General features: G+C 43.7%; 1 protein-coding gene across 1 annotated transcript in view; it reads left to right on the top strand.

Moving 5' to 3' along the window:
* Nucleotides 1–27,252, top strand: part of LOC139321053 (digestive cysteine proteinase 2-like) — a 57,337-nt gene that overhangs the window by 17,353 nt on the left and 12,732 nt on the right. Inside the window, exons 2-6 of the mRNA XM_070949663.1 lie at nt 5,413–5,472; nt 11,224–11,316; nt 15,755–15,927; nt 21,804–22,047; nt 26,080–26,275. Of these exons, the coding sequence (XP_070805764.1) occupies nt 5,418–5,472; nt 11,224–11,316; nt 15,755–15,927; nt 21,804–22,047; nt 26,080–26,275 (761 nt within the window). The 5' untranslated portion in view covers nt 5,413–5,417. The remainder of the gene's footprint in view (nt 1–5,412; nt 5,473–11,223; nt 11,317–15,754; nt 15,928–21,803; nt 22,048–26,079; nt 26,276–27,252) is intronic.

Raw genomic sequence — 27,252 nt, 5'->3', positions numbered from 1 at the left:
GGAGCACTGAGACGGGTAGAGGTAGTTTTTAGCTAGCTAGTTATTGCTGTCAATATTCCTCTCAAATCCTCCAACAATTGAGAATCAAGAAACCTAGATCTCTATCTGTAGACCCAGTGGTGGGATTCAGCCAGTTCACACCATTTCGGGAGAACCGATTGTTAACTTTCTGAGCAATTTGGTGAACTGGTTGTTGGAAGAAATCATTAGCAGAGAACCAGTTGTAAAATTATTTGAATCCCACCACTGTGTACTTTTACTTTTACTTTTATTTGATTTATACACCGCCCTACTCCCGAAGGACTCAGGGCGGTGCACAGCCAACAATAAAGTACATACATACAAAATTTAAAAAGCAGAAATAAAATCGAATTAAATAGTTTGGCCCAGACAAATTAAAAAAACCCAATCAATTTAAAACAAATTAAACTTTGAATATTAAAAATATTAAAAAAATTATTTAAAAAGGGGGAGAAAATTAGGCCAGGCCAGGCCCGCCTGGTGGAATAAAAAGGTCTTAAGAATTGTGTAGGTCCTCCATCACAATTTCTTTGTTCCTGTGTTGGAACAGAAAGTCCAAAAGTGAGAAGACAAAAAGATAGGGAAGAAAGAGGAAATTGTATATTTTAATTACCAGGAAAAGTGCTGTTTTGGGGGAGAAAAAATGAAGGTTAGGGCACGTAGCCTTGAAAAACCAGAACTTACTCCTAATGGAACATGTGAATATCTCAACAGTGTCAGCTTTGGAAGCCATATTAGGCCGGAAGCTTCCATGCTGCCACCTTCTCGTGTGTGGGAAAGTAGGAGGGGGGGGAGTTAGTAGAGGGGTTGTCTGTAGACATAATAGCATTCTTCCTGTTGGTCAAGGTCAGGCTGATCCTACATCTGGAGAAGGAGTGCTCGGAGTGAGGTCTCGAGTTGGGATGGCGGTTGATTGGAGCCTGTGATCGACTGAGGAGTGAGGCGATGGTTTGGGGGGGTTTTGATTTCCTGAGGGAAAACCCGGACCTCTCAGATTTGGGTTTTCCCAGATGTGCCAGTTTACCTATTCTAGTAAAGAGAACTTTGAAAAATGCTTGCTTCAGAGTCTTTACTTGGAGTTGGGTTTTTTCTGGAATGCTGACAAACAACTCAGCCCTGCCTGGGAATCAGTAGTAATCAGGAATATTTTGTTTGTAACAGCTTCTCCTGTTCTGTGCCCAGCTACTTAGTACAGGGAGGACAAGAAAGCAAACAAGGGTGGAAAACAAGCTGTAAGGCTTGAATTCCTAGATGATAACTGTTTATCTCTTCTTCATCAAGTAGCTTTGCTCAAATCTGCTTTGGTCATGGAAAGTGCTGACTTTGAAGAAAGGATCAGCTCCATTTTCAGGTTGTGTGTTGCTCTTGTTTTTGTGGTTGGGTCAGGATTGTGTTTTTCCAAGTGAAGTTGCTTAATAACAGGGAATGAATCTTACAAGAACTGATACTCTTTGAAGTCTCCGTCAAAAGGAAGGTAAATTAGAATTCAATCTACACTGTCTGTGTTTCACACAATATTTGGACCAAGTTATAATGAGATTGAGGATAGTTTGCGGTTTGGTATGTTCAGGAGTGGGCTTCAAAAATTTTAGCAACGGGTTCTCTGCCCAGCTGCTGGGTGGGGGTGGCCATGGTGGGCTTGGCCTAGTCAGGCTCCTACACTTTGATACCCTAGTGCCGTGATGGTGAACCTATGGTACGTGTGCCAGACGTGGCACGCAGTGCCCTCTCTGATGGCATGTGAGTCATAGCCCCAGTTCAGCTCTGCTGCGCATGCATGCGTGCCTCACATTGGCCAGCTGGTCTTCGGGTCTCTGCTGTGCATGCGTGGTGTTGGGCATGTGTGGGGGGGCCGCGCGCACATGTGTGGTGAGCCAGGGCAAGGGTGAGGGGACCGTGTGTGCATGCGTGGTAGGTGGTGCACATGCGGGGACATGTGCATGCCCGGGGACGAGGCGCATGCTCTGGGACTGCGCACACATTTCATTTTGGGGGTTTGGGCGTGCTTTGGGCACTCGTTCCAGAAAAGGTTAGCCATCACTGCCCTAGTGGCCATCATCACTCACTATAAAAGCATTGTTTGTCTCCATTCCTCAGTTCCAAGACTTTGGGAACAAACAGGGTTTAATTAATTTCCAGGATGTCATGAACATAGCAGTTTCTCCCATTTTAGTGGGGAGAGTTCTCCAAAGCAGCCTTGGCAACTTTAAACCTGGCGGACTTCAACTCCCAGAATTCCCCAGCCAGCAAAGCTGGGAATTGAAGTCCCCCAGGCTTACAGTTGCCGAGGTTGGAGACCCCTGCTCCAAAGGGAGAATCTCATCAGAGAACGTTGCTTCTGAATTCCCTCCAGCCTTACAACATGATGAATGTGAGAGATCCTGACATGGTTGCGAATGAAATGGGAGTTGCAGTGAGATTCAAGTCAAGTTGATGTTTATTGCAGTCAAAGACCAGAGCAAACAGCGAGATTCCTGTGTGCACAGAGATGGAAAGATTCGACACCATCCACTGTGGAGGAATGGTGGGTGAATTTGACAGATTTTGCTGAAATTGATAAATCGACTTCTTGGATTAGAGAAAAGACATCATCTACCCTTATTGGTGACTGGAAGCCTCTTATGGAATTTTTTCCGTAAAAATGAAGTTATGATTTATGGTTTTGATGATAAGAGAAGATAAATTATAGAAAGAAGACAGTCATGATTTAACTTTAGAGAGAGAGGTTAAAATGTCATCGTACTTATAACAGCTATGAAGAATATTGACTTCTTCAGACTTCTGTAACTTTGGTATATATATTTTTTCTTCAGTTTTTTTTTCTTTCCTTCCACTTTTTTGCCTTTTTAATTTTTTTTTCTTCCTGATTTATATTAGTTTGTGTCAGCTTTTATCATCTTGTTTAAAAGGTTCCATAAAATATATAAAGACAATGAAATTGGAGCAACTATAGACTTAAACAATAGATGGGAGAGATGTTTCTTAGTAGCTTACTTCATAAATGGCAGCTCAGTCCCGACTTCTAAAAGACTGGAGAGGAGAGATTGGAAATTGTACAAAGAGACTGACTCTTAATGAATATAATCAATTTGAGGTTTCTATTGCAGTTTCCAAGATTCTATCCCTTGTCTCTTGATCAAGGTGCTTACTTCAGAGGTGGGTTTCAGCAGATCCTGACCAGTTCTGGAGAACCAGTGGCGGAAATTTTGAGAAGTTTGGAGAACTGTTAGTAAAAATGCTGACTGGCTCCACCCCCATCTATTCTCTGCCTCCCAAGTCCCAGCTGATCGGGAGGAAATGGGGATTTTGCAGTAACCTTCCCCTGGAGTGGGACGGGAATGGAGATTTTACAGTATCCTTCCCCTGCCATGCCCACCAAGCCACACCCACCAAACCACACCACACCCACCAAGCCACGCCCACAGAACCGGTAATAAAAAAAATGGAAACCTACCACTGGCTTACTTCCTTGCTTGAGGTCCAAAGCTTGGCAGAAGACACTTACAATTGAAAGTGTTCAAACGGACCTTGGAGATCCTCTAGTCTAGGATGCCTGATTTGCACGCATCTTGCATATGGGCAGATTCTACTTAGAGTGGAGTTGATAATCTGAAGACTACCAGGATATTGGTTTGGCATGTGCTCACATCTAAATCAGGATTTCCAAACTTCTAGATCAGACATGTCCAATCCGTGGCCGATGGACAACTATTTGTCTGAAACGTTATATATCTCCAGTAAGAAACATCATTATGTGATTTATATACATGAAATCTTTCTTTCTTTCTTTCTTTCTTTCTTTCTTTCTTTCTTTCTTTCTTTCTTTCTTTCTTTCTTTCTTTCTTTCTTTCTCTCTCTCTCTCTCTCTCTCTCTCTTTCTTTCTTTCTTTCTTTCTTTCTCCCTCTCTTTCCTTCCTTCCTCCCTCCCTCCCTCTCTCTCTCTCTGTGTCTCTCTCTGTCTCTGCCTCTCTCTCTTTCTCTCTCTCTCTCTTTCTCTATCAAACTTCTTAACTGCCATTTTCTCATGGAAGGGCTCTAATGGGAGGCACTATGTTGGGGAAACTAATCTAAACCATAAGTGCAATAAACTCTGGAGGTGTGAAAGAAGGGTGTGCCGATATGAGTTATTATTGTTGCTATTAGCAATTTATTTATTTATTTATTTATTTTATTTATTATTGAATTTCTATACCGCCCTACTCCCGAAGGACTCAGGGCGGTGCACAGCCATGAAATAAAACACATAGATATACAAAATTTAAAATCGAATAAAATGAATTAAATAAGCAAAGCTGAGTAAATTTGGGGCAACTCTGCCAGCCATTTTTTAGTATCATGAATTTGTTGTTGTTGCTTGATATGTGGATGTCTACCAGGGTGAGATGCATCCACTTTGAAACGTCAAAGCACTTTGCATACATTATTTCACTGCCATCAACACAGCAACCCTGGCTTATAAATCTGTATTATGGTCTCCTCTATTGGAGGTAGGAGAACATAGGGTGGAAGCCCTGTTTGTTTCTAACTTGTTCCAAGGTGACTCCATTACAAATAGGAACTAAAAGCAGGATGGTATTGATTTTCTTATTGTCACTTAATTACACCTGCATAAAAACAAATAGCAGGAGGTTTATGGCTGGGATTCATACAGGTAATCCTCAATTTAGGTCCATCACAGTTGTTGTGATGCTCGCAAACAGGCTGATTTTATGACCCTTTTTTGTGGGGGTTGTTAAGCAAATGCCACAGATGGTAAATGAATGAACGGTTTGCAATGGGCACGGTTTTTGGCAAAAACCGGATGTAAATGCCAGGTTTTGGCAAAAACCATCATTAAGGGCAACTTGATTGTAGGACATAAATGCAATCACGTTGCAGAGTTTGGTCACATGACGGGGGGCGGGGGAGCAGCCATCAGAATTTCAAATCCTAGTGATAAATAGCCTCAAGGTAGGTCTGTCACAACTTCAAGTGGTCCAGTTGTAAATTGAGGATTACCTGTACATTGTGCTAAACATAACCCTAACTGGATTTTGGTTTGGCCACGTTTGTGCAACATACTAAACCATGTCCCCTTGGTTTACTAATGATGATTACTATGCGTCCAGTCGTAAATCAAGGACTCATAAACTACAAATGACCCCTTTTGTGCATCATATTGAACCATGCATTTTGATTTACTAAGCTTGATTGGTACAACACACTATGCCGAAAAACAAAGAGACCATAATATGACTTAGCATCATATATGAGCCCAATGATGTCAATATTGCCATGCTAGCCTTCTCTTCTAGATTTCCCATTCTTTGTTCCTTGGTTTCTGCAGAAAATCTGATGGCAAGTGTAATGCAATTCAACATTTACATTCACCTTTCTTTTCCCTTCTTTCAGGAAATATGTGCAATTATTCTAACACAACCCCAGATTTTGGAGGCCTCTACCATGTCAAAGGTAAGTTCCATCCAGGGTGCCTTTTTGGGAAACCACTGACCAACACTTCTTAATCATTTTCCTTCACATTGACTAAAAAAAAAAAAAAATCTGACCTGGGTAACTCAGCCACTCAATTTTAAAACCATATTTGTCATTTTCCCTTGCAATTCCTTTTCAAGAGAATAGAGGTGCTGAATTTGTTTGAGAACCTCTGCTTTATAAACCACGCAGCTCTCCAAGCAGCGTAAAGCACAACTGAAAATGCGCAAATATCTTTTGGACCAGAGGTGCAACTTAACTTTTGGACCAGAGGTGCAAGCAGAGGTCTTGGCAACTTAAAAACCTGTAGACTTCAACTCCCAGAATTCCTCCTCTGGCTTCTCAGAGTTAAAGTTCACAAGTCTTAAAAGTTCCCAAGGTTGGATACACCTGCTTTGGACCATTACCCTTTGAATATTGGTGATTACACCTGTTGGCTTTCTAAGGGCATATCATATAATTCTCCTATTTGGCCTTCTTTGCTTCCAGTGGAGGATCTGTGATCTTCAAGATGTTCTTGACTGCCAAATCTCATCAGCCGTAGCTATCACAATCCTTGCTTAAAGACAATTGCAGTTATAACTCCACAACGTCCTGTTCTAAAGATAATGGCTTTATGTCTTCCCTGACTTGTTAAAGCAACTTGTTAAAGATCAAACTTTCAAAATAGATGCAATCAGGTTCACAGGATGCAATAAGTCCTGGTTTGTTTAACTGGTTTGCTGGCTTCATACCACACCCTAAGCCAGGGCTCGGCAACCTTAAACACTCAAAGAGCCACAAAGGTCCAAACCGGAAGCCCCATTCAATTCTGGAGCCGATCAGAAGTCCGGTTCCCCTACCATAGAGTCTCCTCCTAACACGGCATTCTTTTTCCTCTGCTGACCAGAAGTCCTGTTCCCCCACCATAGAGTCTCCTCCTAGTGTGGCGTCCTTTTTCCTCTACCTGTCCTAAACAAAAGCCCTATCAATTGTGGAGCCGACCAGCAACAGGGAGCCAAAACAGAGGGATGAAAGAGCCACATATGGCTCCAGAGCCGCGGATTGCTGACCCCTGCCCTAAGCCATGTTCATAAACAACAGTGATTAGGTTCACTCAATATGCTAAGCCAATAATCACCAACTTACTGTAATGTGAAAATCCCCCAGTGAAGAACTAGAAGAGGCTAGGGTTCAGGATGCATGCCAAGAACATACAATCACCTTGAAGAAAATAATTGGCCATCTGGAACAGTGATGTGTACACACTTCACACTGCCTTTTCTTCCCCACACTTTTCTCAATTGTGCAATGTTGTGTTACATTTTGCAACCATTTTTTGTGAAGTATCCAGTTTAAGCTCTTTTTATGACTGTGGGTTATGGGCACGTTGAAAATGCAAGTTTGCACCAGCAAAGATTTGACAGGAAGCAAAATCTAGACTATAATTGGCATCTTCCCCTTAGCCAAATAGAAAAGGGTGGGGAGCTTGTCAGAATCCTGCTAACCTACCTGGGCAGAGTGTTCTCTGGGGAGTGCCTTGCTTTAAGCTTCTTCCCTTTTTTTTTTGTTTACCTGTGTAGGTTTTTGGCAAATCTTAGGAGAGATCTAGAAGCACCCAGATTTATTGAGCTTGGTGTATCTTTCCAGGAATGAGTTTATCTGATGACAGAATCTTAAACTTTGCTGAATCAAAGGGTGGAGTCATTAATATATATCTAAAGAGCCTTTGGAAGCTTTGCTACAAGATACATGTACATCCCTTCCTTCCACAGGAGGGACAGTCCTTTTGAAGTTGTGCAAAGTGCCTCTCTTGCTTTGGCACATGAACACATGGGTTCACGCATGTTAATAGCTGCCTGGCAAATCCCCATTGTGTAGCTTCACTCTAGGCTGAAAAGCCAGACATGGACAAAAAGCAATTACCCAGCTTTACAACTTTACATTTTCCTTGGGAGTGGGTATGCCAGCAGAGGAAACTTTTACGATGTGCTTTCTTTCACTTCTTCCTGGAATTTTTCTCCAATCAACAAGGTATTCTTGCCTGTTCTATAGAATAGTTTCTATGCCGAAGGAGGAAACAGTGGCAGATTTCATTTTTAACATTCAATTTTGGGCTCAGTAAAAGGCAAACCACAATTGGAATTAGAATTTCCATTGCTAAGCAAGGTAGTTACTAAGTGAATCGCACCTCATTCTTTGCAACCTTTTCTTTGCCATGGTTGTTAAGCGAATCACTGCCATCGTAATTGCTGCAGTTGTTAAGTGAATCATGCAGTCATTAAGCAAATCTGGCTCCCTCCATCCATTGACTTTACTTGTCAGAAGCCAGCTGGGAAAGTTGCAAATGCTGATCACATGACCCTGGGACACGGCAACCGTTATTAATACATGTCCGTCGCCAAGCACCCGAATTTGGATCATGTGACTGTAGGGATGCTGCAATGGTCAAAGAATAGAATAGAAATAGAAATAGAAATAATAGAATAGAATAGAATAGAATAGAATAGAATAGAATAGAATAGAATAGAATAGAATAGAATAGAACAGAACAGAACAGAACAGAACAGAACAGAACAGAACAGAACAGAACAGAATAACAGAGTTGGAAGGGACCTTGGAGGTCTTCTAGTCCAACCCCCTGCTTAGGCAGGAAACCCTACACTATTTCAGACAAATGGTTATCCAATCTCTTCTTTAAAACTTCCAGTGTTGGAGAATTCACAACTTCTGGAGGCAAGTTGTTCCACTGATTAATTGTTCTAAATGTCAGGAAATTTCTCCTTAGTTCTAAGTTGCTTCTCTCCTTGATAAGTTTCCATCCATTGCTTCTTGTCCTACTGTCAGGTGCAAATGTGAGGACCAGTTGAAAGTCATGATTACTTTCTGATCCAAAATATTTTAAACAAGCACTGGTTTTTGAGGATTTTTGGGAGGAGGGGGGAAACCCCTGAAGATCTAAAAAAAAAGAGCTGTCATACCACCAACCTCACAACTGCTCTGAGTCAGTTGTGGCACCTATGAGATTGATTGATTTATATACTTCCCTAATCAGCAAAAGACTTCTAGCGCTTCTGTGATGCCTGGTTATTAGAACTGTCCATCAAAACATGGTAGCCCAGGGAATTGACTCCGAGATTGTATTCTGGAGGTAGGGGAGAATTGAGGATGGAGGTATCTGGGAGGTATGAGTGGAAAGTTGGATCAAGGGAGATTCGTCGTCCTCCCAATCAAGCCTCCATCTGTCAAACTGACAGATTTATGAGTGCATATTTAGGGACAGAGAAAGATAGGACTGACAGCTTTTGGATCAATTCTAATATTGAGGGAACCTCTTTGCAACCTGTTTTAAGTTCTTTAATAAAAGTTAATTCCTTTTCCTTGTCTAAATGCCAACAGGGTGCTGTTCTGTAGCCTTCTCACATTCCACCTAGTCCTGTTATCTCAGATATATATATATATAGAGAGAGAGAGAGGGGAAAAAAAGAAATTGAGGAGAAAACCAAAGACGTTTCTACATGAGTAGATCCTTTGGGTCAATAAGACTTTGCCTGAATTTTATGGAAAGAAAGAAGAATAGGATTTCAATGGTGAAAAAAGTAAGGTTCTACATTTAGGCAAGAAAAACAGAATGCACAGGTACAGTATATGTGGTACCTTGCTCAACAGTAGTAACTGTAAGAGGGATCTTGGAGTCCTAGTGGACAACCATTTAAATATGAACCAGCAGTGTGCAGCAGCTGCCAAAAAAGCCAACACAGTTCTAGGCTGCATAAACAGAGGGATAGAATCAAGATCCCATGAAGTGTTAATACCAATTTATAATGTCTTGGTAAGGCCACACTTGGAATATTGCATTCAGTTTTGGTCACCACGATGTAAAAAAAATGTGGATATTCTAGAAAGAGTGCAGAGAAGATCAACAAAGATGATTAGGGGACTGGAGGCTAAACCATATGAAGAACGGTTGCAGGAACTGGGTATGTCTAGTTTAATGAAAAGAAGGACTAGGGGAGACATGATAGCAGTGTTCCAATATCTCAGGGGCTGCCACAAAGGAGAGGGAGTCAAGCTATTGTCCAAAGCACTTGAAGGCAGGACAAGAAGCAATGGGTGGAAACTAATCAAGGAGAGAAGCAACTTAGAACTAAGGAGAAATTTCCTGATGGTTAGAATGATTAATCAGTGGAACAATTTGCCTCCAGAAGTTGTGAGTGCTCCCACACTGGAAGTTTTTAAGAAGATGTTGGCTAACCATTTGTCTGAAGTGGTGTAGGGTTTCCTGCCTAAGCAGGGGGTTGGACTAGAAGACCTCCAAGGTCCCTTCCAACTCTGTTATTCTATTCTATTCTATTCTATTCTATTCTATTCTATTCTATTCTATTCTATTCTATTCTATTCTATTCTATTCTATTCTATTCTATTCTAGGATTTCCATAAGAAGGAGAGAGGATGTTTGGCTTAACATCATAAAAGCATAACAATATTAACTATAAAGATAGATTTCATGAATCACACAATAGGAGACTACTTCAGCTTGCTTTTCTTTAAAGTAAAACCTAAATGTGCAACTTATATTTATCTCATAATATATGTGAGCAAGACAGTTGCACAAATAATGGATATCCCCACCTAGGCAGGCCTTTAGTATAACCACGGTGGAGCCTGAGAGATCACCGAACACATTTTTTTAAAAAAAAGAAAATCAAACCCCAAAACTAGACATGCCCTATTTCCAAGAAAATGCCATGCAAATTAATAACTGTCAATGTAACATCTCTCATTGTGTCACTGCCTAATTGGAAAAGTTACTCTGGGAGTTTAAGATTGAACAGACCTTTGTGAAGTTCATGTTTTTCTTTTGTGATGGAAAATACCACTTTCCTTGTTTTTCAGCTAAATTGCTTGTTAATGTTAAGAAAATGTTAGAAACAAGTTTGAAAAAATGGATTTTTGTTGGTCTTTTACATAAGTAGACTCAACATTTCTTACATAAAGATGGGGTCTGCCTGCCTATCTATCTATCTATCTATCTATCTATCTATCTATCTATCATCTATCTATCAACTATCTATCAACTATCTATCATCTAGCTATCATCTATCATGTATCATCTATCATGTATCATCTATCATGTATCATCTATCATGTATCATCTATCTATCTATCTTCTATCTATGTTCATCTAGCTATCATCTATCATGTATCATCTATCATGTATCATCTATCATGTATCATGTATCATCTATCTATCTATCTATCTATCTATCTATCTATCTATCTATCTATCTATCATCTATCTATCTATCCAGATAGTCCTCAATTCACGACCACAGTTGATACCAGAATTTCTGTTGCTAAGCAAGATGGTTGTTAAGTGAGTCACACCCATTGATATGACCAGTGGTGATATTCAAGTAATTTAACAACCGGTTCTCTGCCTATGATTTCTTCCAAAAACCAGTTTGCCAAACTGCTCAGAAAGTTAACAACCGGTTCTCCCGAAGTGGTGTGAACTGGCTGAATCCCACCACTGGATATGACCTTTTTTGCCATGGTTGTTAAACAAATCTTTAGAGTTCTTAAGTGACGGGGGCGTAGACACTCCAAACTAATGATGCATTTGACCCCACCCTTGGGCTCAGCCTGGTCATCTCCTACAATCAATAACCCTAAATTTCGTGGTGTTTCCACCTAGACTTTTCTATAGCAAATGTTTGATTGATCCGAGTCACTCCTTGTGTCCTGCAGGAGTCATCAGTCTCCCTTACGCTGAAATCGAAGAGCCGTTTGAAGCCTGGTACAACTTGACTGGGAACAAAAGTCGCATTGAATATTATAACGGTAAGAAACTGGTGCCTTCACTAAATGAAAAGAGAAGAACCCACAGTTTTTGTTTTGGGGAGAATTAAATCTCCAAAAGGGGTCAAACAGGTCAATGACAAACCAGGATATGTTGACCCAACTCTGAAGATTTACAATTTACGGATCAAACTGGTATAGCTGCCTGTCTCCCGAAAAGCAACCTCAGGTGGAATAAAACAACTAATATCAAAACAATAGATATAAAATTTCACATCAAAAGATAAATATTAGAAAAGGAATATACAAACTCTAGGCAAAGTTAGGATAAAATGACCACCAATCTTCGGTTCCCTGGGATCTGCCAAAAGTACACAACAAAATAGAGAGCAAATCCCACTTCCATCTAGCGCTGATGATGTTACCTAGTTGGGTAATGAAAGGCCTGCAAGAAAAGAACCAAGCTCAGAGAGCACCAAGTCCCCTAAAATTAGAATTATCTCTTTGTCTCAAGAATAGGGATGAAACAAAAACAATTGCAATATATGAAATAACATTGGTTTTCTTGCACACGGCAGAGGATTGGGCTAGTCCCTCTTGGGAAGAGGGACATAGAGGGGGGAGCATTGTTCCCTCTTAAGAACTTTGTCCCCAGAGGACAACCACCAAAGGCTACAGCGTAATGATGATAATTTCATTGGTTTACTGGACCAGGGCTTGAATGCAATGGTCCCTTTAGGTTTCTCAATCTTAGCACAGCTAATTAGAGGTACACTTTGCTGACCAACATGATTTTCCCAACTAATGTAAGCAGAGAGGTTATCTAAATTATTAATCAGATAGTTAGCAACTTTTGTCATGTAGCTTCTTGCTTTCCACCAATATATCTCAGGGTGGAGAAGACAGTGACCGAGGCAGCAGGCAAAAAACAGCAAAGAAAACAGTTATTGATTAGAGGAGCTCTTACACACTATATGCACACTCTTACACGCGTCTCTTACACACACACATACCCAGAGTGCCTCTTTTTTTTTCCCCTCCTAATTTATAACCTGAAAGTGTTGGACTCTGGCAGGCCAACGTTCATCAATCTTGTCATGAAATATTGCTACAATTTAGAAGACAGTTAAAGGAGTGGTTGAGTTGGTTTCAGCTGGCTCTTGATCACAGACATCATGATTCATGGCAGAGTACTTTTATCCATCAGGTGTACTTTGACCTTCTCCTGATCTTCGGTAGATCATTGTTGTAATCTACTCTAGCATTTTCCCTGCACATGTGTGTTCGGATAGACATATAATTCATCAAGCAAGAATTTGTCACGATTGCTAGGAATGGTTGTTTGCTGGACCAACCTGCCAAGAAGGTACAGTCTGTTCAAACAGATCCTTCCTGGTTCAGCTTGTCCTTGGCATTTTGATTATCCAAAGAACCTTTCTCACAGTTTGTTCCAAGTCCACAGTTTTGTAATTAATATTGAATTAGCAGGAAAACTCCACCCCAGTGAGGACCTGATAGAATGAATCTGAGCCAATGTAGCTTAGTGCAAGGGTGGGCAACTGTGGCCCTTTTACAACCAGTGGACTTCAGCTCCCAGAATTCCTGAGACAGCCAAGCTGTCTCAGGAATTCTGGGAGTTGAAGTCCACAGGTTGTAAATGGGCCACAGTTGCCCACCCCTGGCTTAGTGAAAAGAGCACATGCGTTTTTGAACTCAGCAAGCCTAGAGTTCGGTCCTGGATAATGCCACTGTAAAAGGCTCCAATTTAAATGGATGGAGTGCCACTCCCAAGATCTGGTTCGCAAATCGTTGTTAAAGTGTATGTAGTTTGGGCTTTGGGTGATGGGTGAGCCTTGCCTTTGGGACTTAAAACATGGTTTGTGGCTTTTTATGTTATGTGAAGCTAGCCAGTTGTGTCCCAAAGGTGCTTTTTCAGGAGGCAACTAGACTTTCTCGTAGTGCTCCTGGTATCACTCTTTTGAAGATAGTGGAGAACAGAAGGATTTATTCTCCTTGCAGACAGCTGGTCATTTGCATCCTTTTAGAGGGTCAGTGAAGCACTTGGAGGTTTATCTGTGTTCCCAGAGTCACCTGAGTGGTGCTCCTGATTCCTGTAGTCTGCAATTTTTCCTCTGGAAATCCATTCCTACTCCCATACCCTTCAATGGGTGTTCATCCCAAATTGTATAGCTAAAAGTCTAAAAGCGCCCTGAGGACACAGATAAACCTCCAAGTGCTTCAATGACCCTCTCTAAAAGAATGCAAATTACCAGCTCTCTGCTAAGGAATATAAATCATTTCATTCCCCACCATCCTGCCAGAGCTGAAGACACTTCTTGAATGAGAAGTGAAACATCTTCAAAAGAAAAAAACGAAAGTCCAGTTGCCTCCTGAAAAAAAACACCTTTGGGACAATCATGACCTGGATGACTAAGAATCTCTACAAACTTTTAGCCAGTTGTGATGTTTTCTCCAAACTGTGGTGGCAAAAGGCTTCCCTCTCTACATATGTACATGTGAGCTGCATTCACTGCTAAACATTTGAGATGTCCTCCCTCAACCAAGGTTCAGAAGTTGAACCCAGTCAGCATAGGGAAACAACAGAGCACATGGAGGCAACTAAGCTAATGTCAGATGAAAAGAATCAGGACAATCCATTAGATTGCAGCATAGAATTCTGTGCTGCAATCAACTAAAATTCGATACTAAATTGGCGCCAGATTAGGATCAAAAGAATTCAGGAGAGGTTGGACTTGAATTACTTGTGGGAATGTCATAATTCCAAGTTGATGACACACTTATCTCTGCCCTCAGCTCTGCCCACACTTCTCCTACAGCTAGGTGACCATAAGGAGAATTTCCCAACTCATTAAGCCTGCCAGGAGACTTATCTGAGAAGATGTTTCAGATACGGGTGTCTCTCTAATGAGCTACTATTTCATCTCTGCATGAAGAGGCACTCCAGTTAGGCAACAGAAGATCTAATGAATGTGTTTGTATAGAGGAAAGAGATTTAGGTATAATCCTCTAATTTGTTATGGAACAGGAAGTCTCTTCGGATCTTGTTTGATTCCAGTGACTTCATGGACATCCATCCATGTAGTTTTACAAACAACTTGCTGGCTTGCCATTAGGTTCTTTTGAGGTACTTTTTTTTAAAACTTTCTAGTCCAGCCAAAAGCTCTGGGACTTCCTGGTGGCTTACCTTCCAGCCTAATTTTCTCCTGATCAGCCAAGGCTGACTAAAGGCCTGGTTCGAAAGAAGGTCAAAGGGAACAGGGAGGCCTGCTTTAACAATTTTTTACATTTTTTTTAATATAGTAGAAGTATTTTAAAACCACATTCCACCTGGGAAAACTTTCCCAAAGTGATATTCTCCTTTGACACAATTTAACAGAATAACAGAGTTGGAAGGGACCTTGGAGGTCTTCTAGTCCAACCCCCTGCTTAGGCAGGAAACCCTACACCACTTCAGACAAATGGTTATCCAACATCTTAAAAACTTCCAGTGTTGGAGCATTCACAACATCTGGAGGCAAGTTGTTCCACTGATTAATTGTTCTAACTGTCAGGAAATTTCTCCTTAGTTCTAAGTTGCTTCTCTCCTTGATTAGTTTCCACCCGTTGCTTCTTGTCCTGCCCTCAGGTGCTTTGGAGAATAGCTTGACATCCTCTTCTTCATGGCAGCCCTTGAGATATTGGGACACTGCTATCATGTCTCCCCTAGTCCTTCTTTTCATTAAACTAGACATAACCAATTCCTGCAATTGTTCCTCCTTTGTTTCATCCAGTTGAATGAGAAGTGAAAGAAAAAGGGGCCTAACTTGTCTGTTGCATTTTTGTTTGCCTTGGGAATTGGGGTTGTAGAGAAATCCGGACTCAAAGGGAAATTGTGATTTGGAACAACACGCATGGATCTGCTCCAAATTACCGCATTTTTCAGAGTATAAGACGCACCGGAGTATAAGACGCACCTTAGTTTTTGGGGAGGAAAATAGGGGGAAAAAATTCTGCCTACTAGGTATTCATCCTGCTAGCATCCTTAGTCTGGTCAATTTCAGCACATTAGTTCACTGGTTTTGAGGGGGTCCCTGGTTGGGGCTGAAATACAGCTTCTAAAGCACAGCTGACTGTCAGGGAGCAGCAATGAGAGAAGCAGGCAAAGCATGGAAGATTGCTTCACTCACTAGCACCTCAAATCGGAGTATAAGACGCACCAAAAATTCCAGCCTCTTTTGGAGGGGGGAGGGAATGCGTCTTATACTCTGAAAAATACGGTATATTTTGCCCTTTGAATTGGGATCTCCGCACGACTGTATGGGTTCCTCAGAAGGAGTTTCAACAGATGGCTTCCTGCTACACAATCCCTTTGCTTGAGCAAGCCAGAGATCCTTAGTGTGTGCGCTTTGTGGCTTAGCCACATTTCTTTCCTTCTTCATTTTGTTTACCATTTGTTTACCTCACATTGTCATTTTTGCAGGCCAGGTGGTGACGCTGCAGCTTGGATGTTTAGAGCCCTATGGTGCCTTGTTCAAGATTACACCAGCCACCACAGAAAATGTGGTCAATATTCAGAAGTGCTTCCTGTTAAACGGCACCAAAGAAAGCCATGTGAAGCCACAAGGGGTCTTTCCCGACATGAAAGATTTCAAGGTGAGTCAACGAAGCTCAGCAATGGGAGAAGAAAAGGGTCCAAGACGTCAAGCTGGATTTGTAGCTGGAAAGTTGCCTGGTTGATCTTTGGAAAGAATAGAATAGAATAACAGAGTTGGAAGGGACCTTGGAGGTCTTCTAGTCCAGCCCCCTGTTTAGGCAGAAAACCCTATACATTCCCCCTATTCCACAAATAGGGGGAATTTGTCAGTTTGTGGAGTCCACAGTGAATCAAGCATCCTATATCTAGGGGTGGGCTGCTGGAGGTTTGCAGGGGTTCGGGAGAACCTCTAGCTAAGATTCTGTGCAGTTCGGAGAACCCACAAACCCCACTCCTGGCGGGCCCCACCCCGCCCACCCCGCCCTGCCCCTTCCAGGAGTCCCCACAAGGCCCGTTTTGGATGCAGGTAAGTGCAGGGCATGCACGGAGGCTCGGGTAGGGTGAAAAACGGGCTACCGGAAGTTCAGGAAAACCGGAAATGGGCCTGTTTCTGGTCTCCAGAGGGCCTCCAGAGCCTGGGGAGGCCGTTTTTTGCCCTCCTGGAGGCTCGAGGAAAGCCTCTGGAGCCCAGGGAGGGCAAAAACGCCCCCCACCCCCCGTGGGGCAGGAGGCCGACTAGGTCACACCCACCATGGCCACGCCCACCTAGCAACCAGGCAGAAAACCCCTTCCTAACATTTTTGAAGCCCACCCCTGCCTATATCTCTATTTTTTCTTACTTGTAAGGTAACTCATCCTTATGAAAAAAAATTATTTCTACTTGCATTATTTTTTTTTAAAAAAAATCTGAATAATTTCACCCTTCCTCTGCTCAATACATTTTTGTAAGATTGAACTTGGGGAAAATATAGTTTCCCTCTGGCATATTGGCTGGACAGTGAGATATTTAAATTATAGCTTTTTGCATCTTATTTGGCAAATATTGGCAACACCCGACCAAGTGCTAGATTCATCCATCATGCAAAACAGTGGTAGTAAACAGGGCTTGTTGAATAAGTTATTACTTGCTGGTACATTTCACTAAGCTATAAACTATGGTTTAGAGGCTATAAATGGCCAGATTTTCCCCAACTTGTTGGGCCAAACCGAACAAGCCACATTCGTTAGATTGATATAGCACCAACATTGTAATGTGGATTTTATGATTTGCTAGCCATTGTGTAAAATATAGTCAATGCAATTTGTGAATCATGGTTATAATGTAGCCTGGACTTGGTTAAATTGTTATTTATCTGGGAAATATTTTATTTAGAAAATAAGCAACCATGCCAGCCATTGGCTAGAATGTGTAATTTCAAAACACTTTTTCCCCCCTGATGTTGGAGGTCTTCTCCATGCAAAGCAGATTGTCTACCATTGAGCTGCAGTCTTTCCCCAGCTCACTTGCTTTTGGAGAACAAGAATTACTGCACCTTCGGTGCACCCCGGTTCTTTCAACAGACCATAAGAAACATTAATATCCCCAGCCCTCCTCTCGTTCGATAGGCCCGAGAAAGTTGTTCCAATTGAGAACAGCACATGGACAAATCCTTAGCCAGCTTAGCCTGCCCTTTGCCTTTAGTGAGTCAGCCACTTATTTCTGCGACAAAGCTGCTATTCCCCATGCCAAGTTTCTAATAAAATTGCAAGGCAGGTTTCACCCAGATGCTGTTGCCTTGACAGTAATGAAATCTCTCTTCTGCGATGGCTGCTCGAGGTGGCATTTGTCACACACATCAGATGGCAAGCTGTTATTTGACCTATGCCAAATCGCTGTCTGGTAGAGCACGATGCTACAGATGTGGGCGAGAAACTTCACAGTGTTGTTTGTAGCTAGTTTGCTAATGAAGGACTCAAAATCCTCCTTGCTTTCAAAGACCCCCATTTGAAATCATGGCAGCCTGTCTTTCTGATAAAGAGAAAGGCAAAGGTTTCCCCTGTCCAGTCATATCCGACTCTAGGAGGTGGTGCTCATCTCTGTTTCTTAACTGGGAGAACCAACATTGTCTGAAGATGCTTCCATCCATGGTCATGTAACCAGCATGATTATACACCAAGGTGCATGGAATGTTGTTACCTTCCCCCCAAAGTGGTACCTTAGAATATACTCACCAGGCTGGAAGGAACCTTGGAGGTCTTCTAATCCAACCCCCTGCTCAGGCAGGAAACCCTACACCCGTGATGGCGAACCTATGGCAAGTGTGCTGGAAGTGGCACACAGAACCATCTCTCCGGGCATGTGAGACGTTGCCTATTGGTCTTTTGGGTTCTGTGCGCCAGTCAGCTGGTCTTCACACGTCTGGGAGCACTGGAAACCAGAAGAGCAGCCACCTGGTGTGCATGCACACACCGGGCAGCTACTCTTCTGGTTTCTGGCCTGTGCATGTGCACCAGCCAGCTGGTCTTCGTGCGTGCAGGCCGGGCGGCTGCTCTTTCGGTTTCCGGCACGCATGCATGCACACCAGAGGTGGGTTTCAGCAGGTTCTGACCAGTTCTGGAGAACCGGTAGCAGAAATTTTGAGTAATTCGGAGAACCGGTAGTAAAAATTCTGACTGGCCCTGCCCCCATCTATTCTCTGCCTCCCGAGTCCCAGCTGATCAGGAGGAAATGGGGATTTTGCAGTAGCCTTCCCCTGGATTGGGGACGGAATGGAGATTTTACAGTATCCTTCCCCTGCCACGCTCATCAAGCCACGCCCACCAAGCCGTGCCACACCCACCAAGCCACAGAACCGGTAGTAAAAAATTTTGAAACCCATCACTGATGCACACACTTCCGTTTCAGCCCTGGGTGCTGAAAAGGTTTGCCAACACTGCCCTACACCATTTCAGACAAATGGTTGTCCAATCTCTTCTTAAAAATCTCCAGTGATGGAGCATCCACAATTTACAGAGGCAAACTGTTCCATTGATTAATTGTTCTCACCATCAGGAAATTGCTCCTTTGTTTTACTATTCCAATTACCATTCTATTATTATTCTACTATTCTAGTTCTATCTACTACTATAAGCCTCGTTTACAAAGCCACAGGGCATCAGCCATCCTCGTCTCACACCCAAGAATAATTAGCTCTTTGATAGAAGCAATTTCTAAATAGGGAACCTACCTATTTATCTACTCACATTTTCATGCTTTCAGAATGCTTGGTTGGCAGGAGCTGGGGCAAGTAACGGGAGCTCACCCCATCAAGCAGGGTCCGGTTATCAAACCCGGGCTAGTTCAGCGTCTTTAACCACTAATAGAGCTGACACAGAAGCTGTATTTCTTGGCTACTTGGGATGTTGGCTACTTGGCTGGAAGCTTGGCTGTCACTGGTAGGAAAACCAAAACCCACAGGAGATAGAGCGATTCTTTGACATGTCCAAGGTGTGTTGTGGGTTCCTTGAGACCAGGGTTGCTATTCAGCAGGTTCTGACAGGTTCTGGAGAACCGGTAGTTCTACCGGTTTTGAGTAGTTCAGAGAACCGGCAAATACCACCTCTTTCTGGCCCCAGAGTGAGGAGGGAATGGGGATTTTGCAATATCCTTCCCCTGCCATGCCCACCATGCCACACCCACAGAACCGGTAGTTAAAAAATTTGAATTCCACCACTGCTTGAGACCTGCTGCCACTTGGTTTCCCTTTAGGTGAAACCAAGAACTCAGGATAATGTTGATAATGTTGATAAAATGCATTGCAGTGGTGGGTTTCAAAAATTTTTACTACCGGTTCTGTGGGTGTGGCTTGGTGAGCGTGGCAGGGGAAGGATACTGCAAAATCCCTATTTCCTCCCGATCAGCTGGGACTCGGAAGGCAGAGAATAGATGGGGGCGGGGCCAGTCAGAGGTGGTATTTACCGGTTCTCCGAACTACTCAAAATTTCCACTACTGGTTCTCCAGAACTGGTCAGAACCTGCTGAAACCCACCTCTGGTGCATTCCACGTACAAAGGAAGTTGGGAGGAAGGAATGGTAATTCAGTAGGAGAGCTCCTGCTTTCTTTGTAGAGGTGCCAAATTCAACACCTGGTATCACTAGCGATCATTACTTCTCTATGGATTAAATCATCCATGAGAAGTTCTTCTTCCAGAAAATTGAGCTGCCAATTGAAAAAGACAACGAGTATGTGACTCCTGTTGGCTGAGAGACCACCCAGGCTCCTCTGTATAGCATGCCAAGGCTACACTCCAAGAGAAGATGAAGACAGAGGAGGGTTTAAAATAGAAAATAAATTCCCCAAACATCTGCAAAGATGATTCCCATTGTTTCTTAAAGCCATTCTCCAAACTCTTAACAAAGCAGGGGAACAGTAAAACATTGAGCTCTGGATGAATCTGAGGACACCAAAGAGGATAATGGGACTTTTTAATCCTTCTGGGGTTGTCTCAAGACTGGGATCATATAATACCCTAAGCCAGGGATGTCAAACGCAAGTGCTTAAATCCAGCCTGGGGGACCGGCCTGCGGTGCCTCCCGAGACACCCCTGCGGCCCATTTTTGGCCGGCAGAGTGCCGCAGGAGGCCATGGAGACTGAAAATGGGCCGCGCATGGCCCCCTCCGCACCCTGTTTTGGCCAGTAAAGTGCAGAAGGCATCTGTCCTGTCTCCTCTCTCCCTGCTCCCCACCTCCCACTCCTGCCCCGCGGAAGAGAACTATAATGCTGATCTGGCCCTCGAAGAAATCCAGTTTGACACCCCTGTCCTAAGCAATCATGTGGCTTTCGTTTACCATGACGTTTTAGCTTAGCTATATTGTGGTTTGTAAGCCATGAATTCTTCTGCAGTAACTTGAGTGACTTTAGCCAATTTTCGGGTTGTTGTTTTCCCCCCCCCAGTGTATTAGAATTAGAATACAATAGAGCTGGAAGGGACCTTGGAGGTCTTCTAGTCCAGCCCCCTGCTCAAGCAGGATATCCTATACCATCTCAGACAAGTGACTGTCCAGTCTCTTCTTAAAAACCTCCAGTGATGAAGCACCCACAATTTCTGGTGGAAAGCTGTTCCACCGGTTAATTGTCCTCACTGTTAGGAAGTTTCTCCTCAATTCCAGGTTGCTTCTCTCTTTGATCATTTTCCAACCGTTGTTTCTTGCCCTCCCCTCCAGTGCTTTGGAGAATAATTTGACCTCCCCTCTTCTTTGTGGCAGCCCCTCAAGTACTGGAATACTGCTGTCATGTCACCCCTCATTCTTCTTTTCTTTAGACTAGCCAGACCCAAAGCCTACAGCAGTGGTGGGTTACCCCCGGTTCGCACTGGTTCTATTGAACCGGTAGTAAAACTGGCGGGAGACCCCACCCACCGACCCTGACGTCATCAAAACGCTTCTGCGCATGTGCAGAAGAGCGCTTGCGCAAGCTTTAATCACACACGCAGCTCCGTTGCGAACCGGTAGTAAAGGTAAGTAGAACCCACCCCTGTCCTGCAGCCATATGCAGTTACAATATACAATACAATATGCAATATACATATACAGCAGGGGTGGCATTTACTTACCTTCGCTATCAGTTTGCAAAAGTGAGCGCGCACATGAGCATGCTCGCCTCACTCACAGGTGCCATCTCCGCACATGCGCAGAGCATCAAAAATGGGACTACACCTGGGCAGGTGGGCGGAGCAGAATAGAATCGGCTCAATATCACCACTGATATACGGTTACAAGAACCAGGCTTGGTACAGTATGCAATTCCAATCAAAAAGCTTGACTGGAACAATGCAGTTTGAGGGGGGTCCTTGATGCGCTCTGAATTTGGTTGTTTTTTTGCAGATGTTTTATTACCGAACTGCAAGAAAACAACCAAGTTCAGAGAGCACTGAAGACCCCTCGTTTCAACCCTGAGCTACAAATATTCTCTTTTATTGATACAACGCAGCCTCTCTTGTGCCTCTTTCAAAGGCTTCTCTCTGTTGTTCCTCCAGTTTGTAAGAGAAGAATACTTCAAAGGCATCTACACCTCCGTGTGGCAGAGCATAACCAACTGGGGCAAGAAGAAGAATATCTATACGATGTGGGTGACAAACGCCAGCTGTGGAGTCACCCCGGTGCATTACGAGATGAAGGGCTACAACAGCTTGCTGGGATCCCACTACGACAAGTATGAGATCAATTACAGCGACTTCTCCAACAGCTTCCCAGCTTCCGTCTTCGTCCTGAAATCAAATGGTGAGTCAGAAGGATTCAATCTGCCAAAATATAATGGGGAGATGGGCCCTCGAGCTTTTGCCCATTGTGTACAGGGTGACTACCATCATTGCGAACTTCACAACTCTGCAGGGATCAGAATCACATCATGCCCAAGCAGACCCTCTTCTGGGAGAGAAAAAAATGAAGCTAAAGGGTACACTCCAGGGGTGGGTTGCTCGGGGTTCGCAGGGGTTCAGGAGAACCTCTAGCTAAGATTCTGTGCAATTCGGAGAACCCCCAAATCCCACTCCTGGGTGGCTAATCCTCCCACCCTACCCCGCCACTCCCAGGAGTCCCCACGCAGCCTGTTTTGGATGCAAGTAAGTGCAGGGCGCACGCGGAGGCTCTGGGAGGGTGAAAAACGGGCCAACTGGAAGTTTGGAAAGGCCGAAAACAGGCTGTTTTCAGCCTCTAGAGGGCTTCCGGAGCCTGGGGAGGCCATTTTCTCCCTCCCAAGGCTCGAGGAAAGCCTCTGGAGCCCGGGGAGGGCAAAAGCTCCCACCCCTGACATGGTGCAGGAAGCCGACTAGGCCATGCCCACCATGGCCACGCCCACCCAGCAACCGGGCAGAGAATCCCTTGCTAAAATTTTGGAAGCCCACCCCTGGTATACTCTCAAGCTAAATCTCCATGTTGGGTTGGATAGCAATCGGGTGGTTCTATTGCACAGAATAAACTAAAAGATTGAGAACAAAAGTGTAAGAATGGCGCTGATGAATAGACGGAAGAGCAGCTACCAAGTCAGTTGCCAAGCATCTGAATTTTGATCACGTCATCATGAGGATGCTGCAAGTGTCATAAGAGTGAAAAACGGTCATAAGTTACACTCCCTGTAACTTGGAATGGTCACTAAATGAACTGTTGTAAGCGCACGGTAGAATTAGCAAGAGCACCTCTGCAGGCATTGCTCAAGTTTTGGAAATGCTTTTTGTTCTAAGAGTAGAGAATCACTCTATAGCAGGGGTGTCAAACTCAAGGCTTAAATCTGGAAATATCAAAGGGACGGCCCATGGTGCCTCTGCTGCAGTAATGGGTTGCAAAACCCATCGCTACCAGTTCGCTCGTGTGTGCTTGTGTGCACACGTGATGCTTTTGCACGTGCACAGAAGAGTCCAGCGCAGGTGGGCGGAGCCTCCCACCACCACCGCCTCTACTGGTTCGCTGATCCAGGTAGAACCGGTAGCAACCCATCACTGCTCTGCTGGCTATTTTCGGTCTCCACGGCCTCCTGCAGCACTTTGCCAGCCAAACCACTCCCACCCACCCCCGGCTCTTCGAGGTAACAGTAATAGAGTTGGAAGGGACCTTGGAAGTCATCTAGTCCAACCCCCTGCTTACGCAGGAGACTTCTACTAGGGTTAGGAGCCTTGGTGGTGCAGTGGACTAAAGTGCTGTTAAAGTAGCACTTAGCTGCCAGCTGCCTGCAATTACTGCGAGCCTGGTGAGATCAAATCTTACCAGGCTCAAGGTTGACTCAGCCTTCCATCCTTCCGAGGTAGGTAAAATGAGGACCCGGACTGTGGGGGCAATAAGCTGACTTTGTATTAAAAAAAACACCACTTAGGGGGGCCTGAAAGCCCTACTAAGCAGGTATATACAAAAGTATGAAGGCTATTGCTTAACGCCTTGTAAGCCACCCTGAGTCTCTGGAAAAGGGTGGCATATAAATTGAACCAATAAACAATAAATAAATAAATAGATTCGAACCACCAAACTGCCTCAATGAAATTGAGTTTAACACCCCTGCTCTACAGGGTCCGTGGCCTTGACTCTCGGAAAAGTATACAGTGGCTTGACAAGGTGAGATGAGGTAAAATCCAACCTGTTGTCTCAACCAACCTGAGATGATGATGATGATGATGATGATGATGATGATATTTCTACATGGCCTATATAGCATTGTTTCTTAACCTTGGGAACTTTAAGAAGTGTGAACTTCAGTTTCTGTGTTCTGGTTGAAGAATTCTGGGAGTTCACACATCTTCAAGCAGCCAACATTGAGAATCACTGGCCTATAGCAAACTCCGTTTGAGTTCTTGTCCTCAAAAACATAAGCCATGGACATTTTTTTCCCCTCAGCTTTGTAGGTTTACTAATTTGGTCCATTTCTGGGACAGCTAGGATGCCGTACATTCAGTAGCTCAAGCTTCTCTTTAATCTGCTTGTTTATTTGTTTCTTTATTTGTCCCTGACGTTTCTGTGCCACTCCACTTGAAACAGCTGTGAACAGCCTTAGAGCAAAAATAAGGATTGAGAACAACAGAACAAAGAGAAAACAATCTACATCATATCGACAGAACCCAACTGGGGCAGGTCCCGAATTTAATATCTCCCCCAAATGTTCTGTCCCACTTCTCTGTGGAAATGGTTTCATCAGAGAAATGGTGATTCATATAAATGGGATCAGGTTATTTTATAGGGGGAGATACCATCATTTAGAATAGGGATCCCCAAACTTGACAGCTTTAGACAGCATAGCTGGCTGGAGAATTCTGGGAGTTGAAGTCCACAAGTCTTAAAGCTGCCAAGTTTGAAGACTTCTGATTTAGAATGTCCAGCTATGGGGCTCTCTAAAGATGTGGCTTCTTAGGATCTGGCTCTTGACCAGCTGACATCCCTCCTGAATGGCCTTTTCTATTTTATATAATTGAATGGGTTGGAGTGTGCTGCATGTCCTTGACAATGGGTGAAAGCCAGATTGGCTAAATGAGTGCAGAATTCCCTTAATGACTGCAATGAGTTGCTTAACAACCACCACCGGGGAAAAAAAAGATCGTAAAATCAGGCATGACTCAACAACTGCCTTGTTTAACAACAGAAATTCTGATCTCAACTGAGGTCATAAATTGAAGACTGCCTCTAAAAAAAGGAACAGCATAGCAATAACAGCAAACAGCTGACAGATTTCTGAACTGGGATAACACAATTTCCTTATTTCTTTCTGTGCCCCTTTGAGCTTGCAAACCCAACAATTATATTGGTTTCCAATTGCCATTTTTCACCTCCACAGGCTCCTGTTCCTAGCAGGACAAGCCAAAACTGAAACACCCAAATGAAAAGGCTTCTCCTCCTCCCCCTCCTTTCTTCTTCTTCTCTTTCTCCTCCTTCTCCTTTTCCTTCTTTTTCTCCTTCTTCTTCTCCTCCTCCTTCTCCTCCTTCTTTTTCTCCTTCTTCTTCTCCTCCTTCTCCTCCTTCTTTTTCTTCTTTTTCTCCTTTTTCTCCTTCTTCTCCTCCTCCTCCTTTTTCTCCTCCTTTTTCTCCTTCTCCTTTTTCTCCTCCTCCTCCTCCTCTTCCTCCTCCTTCTCCTCCTCCTCCTCCTCCTCTTTCTTTTTCTCCTTTTTCTCCTTCTTCTCCTCCTCCTCCTTTTTCTCCTTTTTCTCCTTCTCCTTCTTTTTCTCCCTTTTCTCCTTCTCCTCCTCCTTCTCCTCCTTTTTTCTCCTTCTCCTTCTCCTCCTTCTCCTTCTCCTCCGCCTTCTCCTTCTCCTTCTCCTTCTCCTTCTCCTTCTTCTTTCTTCTTCCATTCCACCCTATCAGGGCCAAGGGAGTTTGCAGGGATATTATACGATCTTAATTTGGACAGATTTTATGGCTTGTATTACAGCGCTTCAGATGCAATTTCCACCCTCTCCGTAGGCCACTTGCTTAAGGCACTTGGAAATTTATATGATCTTTTAATGACTTTCTGGCCTGGAGCTGTTTGCCCTTCCCTTCTCTGTGTTCCTATATTGATTTGATGTTTGGCAACTTGGATCATGTAAGATAGGAATAATTTATTCTTGCGAAAGAGAGCAATGTGGTTTAAAGCTGCATATTATCCTCAATTTTTAATTTTTATCCCACTTTTTTACACAGAATTCAAGACAGTGAACATACCTGTAGTCAAGCCAGCCCTTAGAACTCTTCAGATTCCCTGGTTTCAGAATATTTCTCTGGATTTGTGAACTGGATTATTGCATTTTGGTGCTCCGTGGGTATTGTGACATCCACATATGCGTTGTTCTTCCTCCCTAGAAACAAAACTGTGTGATGAGCTGCCAGGAGATTCCACAGAGCACCACATCATGGCCAATCCAATGGCTGACTTCGTTGGTGGACAGGAGGATCGTGCCCACAGTCTGTTCCACCATTACAGAAAACGCTTTGGAAAGAGCTATGACACTGAGCAGGAGATGGAACATCGGAAACACACCTTCACCCACAACATGAGGTGTGCAAAGCATCAAGAGAAGAGGCAGAGGGAGGGAGGGAGGGAGGCTGATAGAAGGACAGGAGAGCAATAGCAATAGCACTTAGACTTATATACCACTTCACAGTGCTTTACAGCCCCTCTCTAAGCGGTTTACAGAGTCAGCCTATTGCCCCCAACAATCTGGGTCCTCATTTTACCCACCTTGGAAGGATGGAAGGCTGAGTCAACCTTGAGCCTGATGGGATTTGAACTGCCAAATTGCAGTCAGCCAGCAGTCAGCAGAAGTAGCCTGAAGTATTGCACTCTAACCACTGCGCCAGAGGAGAAAAGAAGTAATTTAATGAAAAGAAGGACTGGGGATGACATGATAGCAAAGTTCCAATATTTGAAGGGCTGCCACAAAGAAGAGGGAGGTAAGCCTATTCTCCAAAGCACCAGAAGGCAGGAGAAGAAGCAATGGATGGAAATTAATTAAGGAGAGAACCAACCTAGAACTAAGGAAGTATTTCCTGACAGAACAATTAATCAGTGGAATAACTTGCCCTCCAGAAGTTGTGGGTGCTCCAACACTGGAAGTTTTTCGAAGAAGAGATTGGACAACCATTTGTCTGAAATGGTGTAGGGCAGGGGTCTGCAACCTTAAACACTCAAAAAGTCATTTGGACTCGTTTCCCACAGAAAAGAAAACACCGGGAGCCACAAAACCCTTCCCGTGCCTGACTATTTCTTGAGCGGCCACAAAACCAGCATATGTAGTTGAATTAAACATTTTGTTTTCTTCTGAAAGTTTTCTTTTCTTAGATTTATCCATGGTTGGCCTACCAGGAGTTGAAAAGTTCAATAAATCGCGTGCCGGCGGGTGTCACACATTGGAGGTTGTGACACATATTTTGAGTGACAGGGAGCCGCAGCAGAGGGGTGAAAGAGCCACATGTAGCTCCAGAGCTGCAGGCTGCTGACTCCTGGTGTAGGGTTTCCTGCCTGAGCAGGGGGTT

The sequence above is a fragment of the Pituophis catenifer genome, unplaced genomic scaffold (assembly GCF_029215685.1).
Source record: "Pituophis catenifer annectens isolate HBS135680 unplaced genomic scaffold, rPitCat1.0.hap2 SCAF_9, whole genome shotgun sequence".
NCBI lineage: Eukaryota > Metazoa > Chordata > Lepidosauria > Squamata > Colubridae > Pituophis > Pituophis catenifer.
The sequence above is the reverse complement of the archived record's forward strand: the minus strand, read 5'-3'. Positions and strand labels throughout refer to the sequence as shown.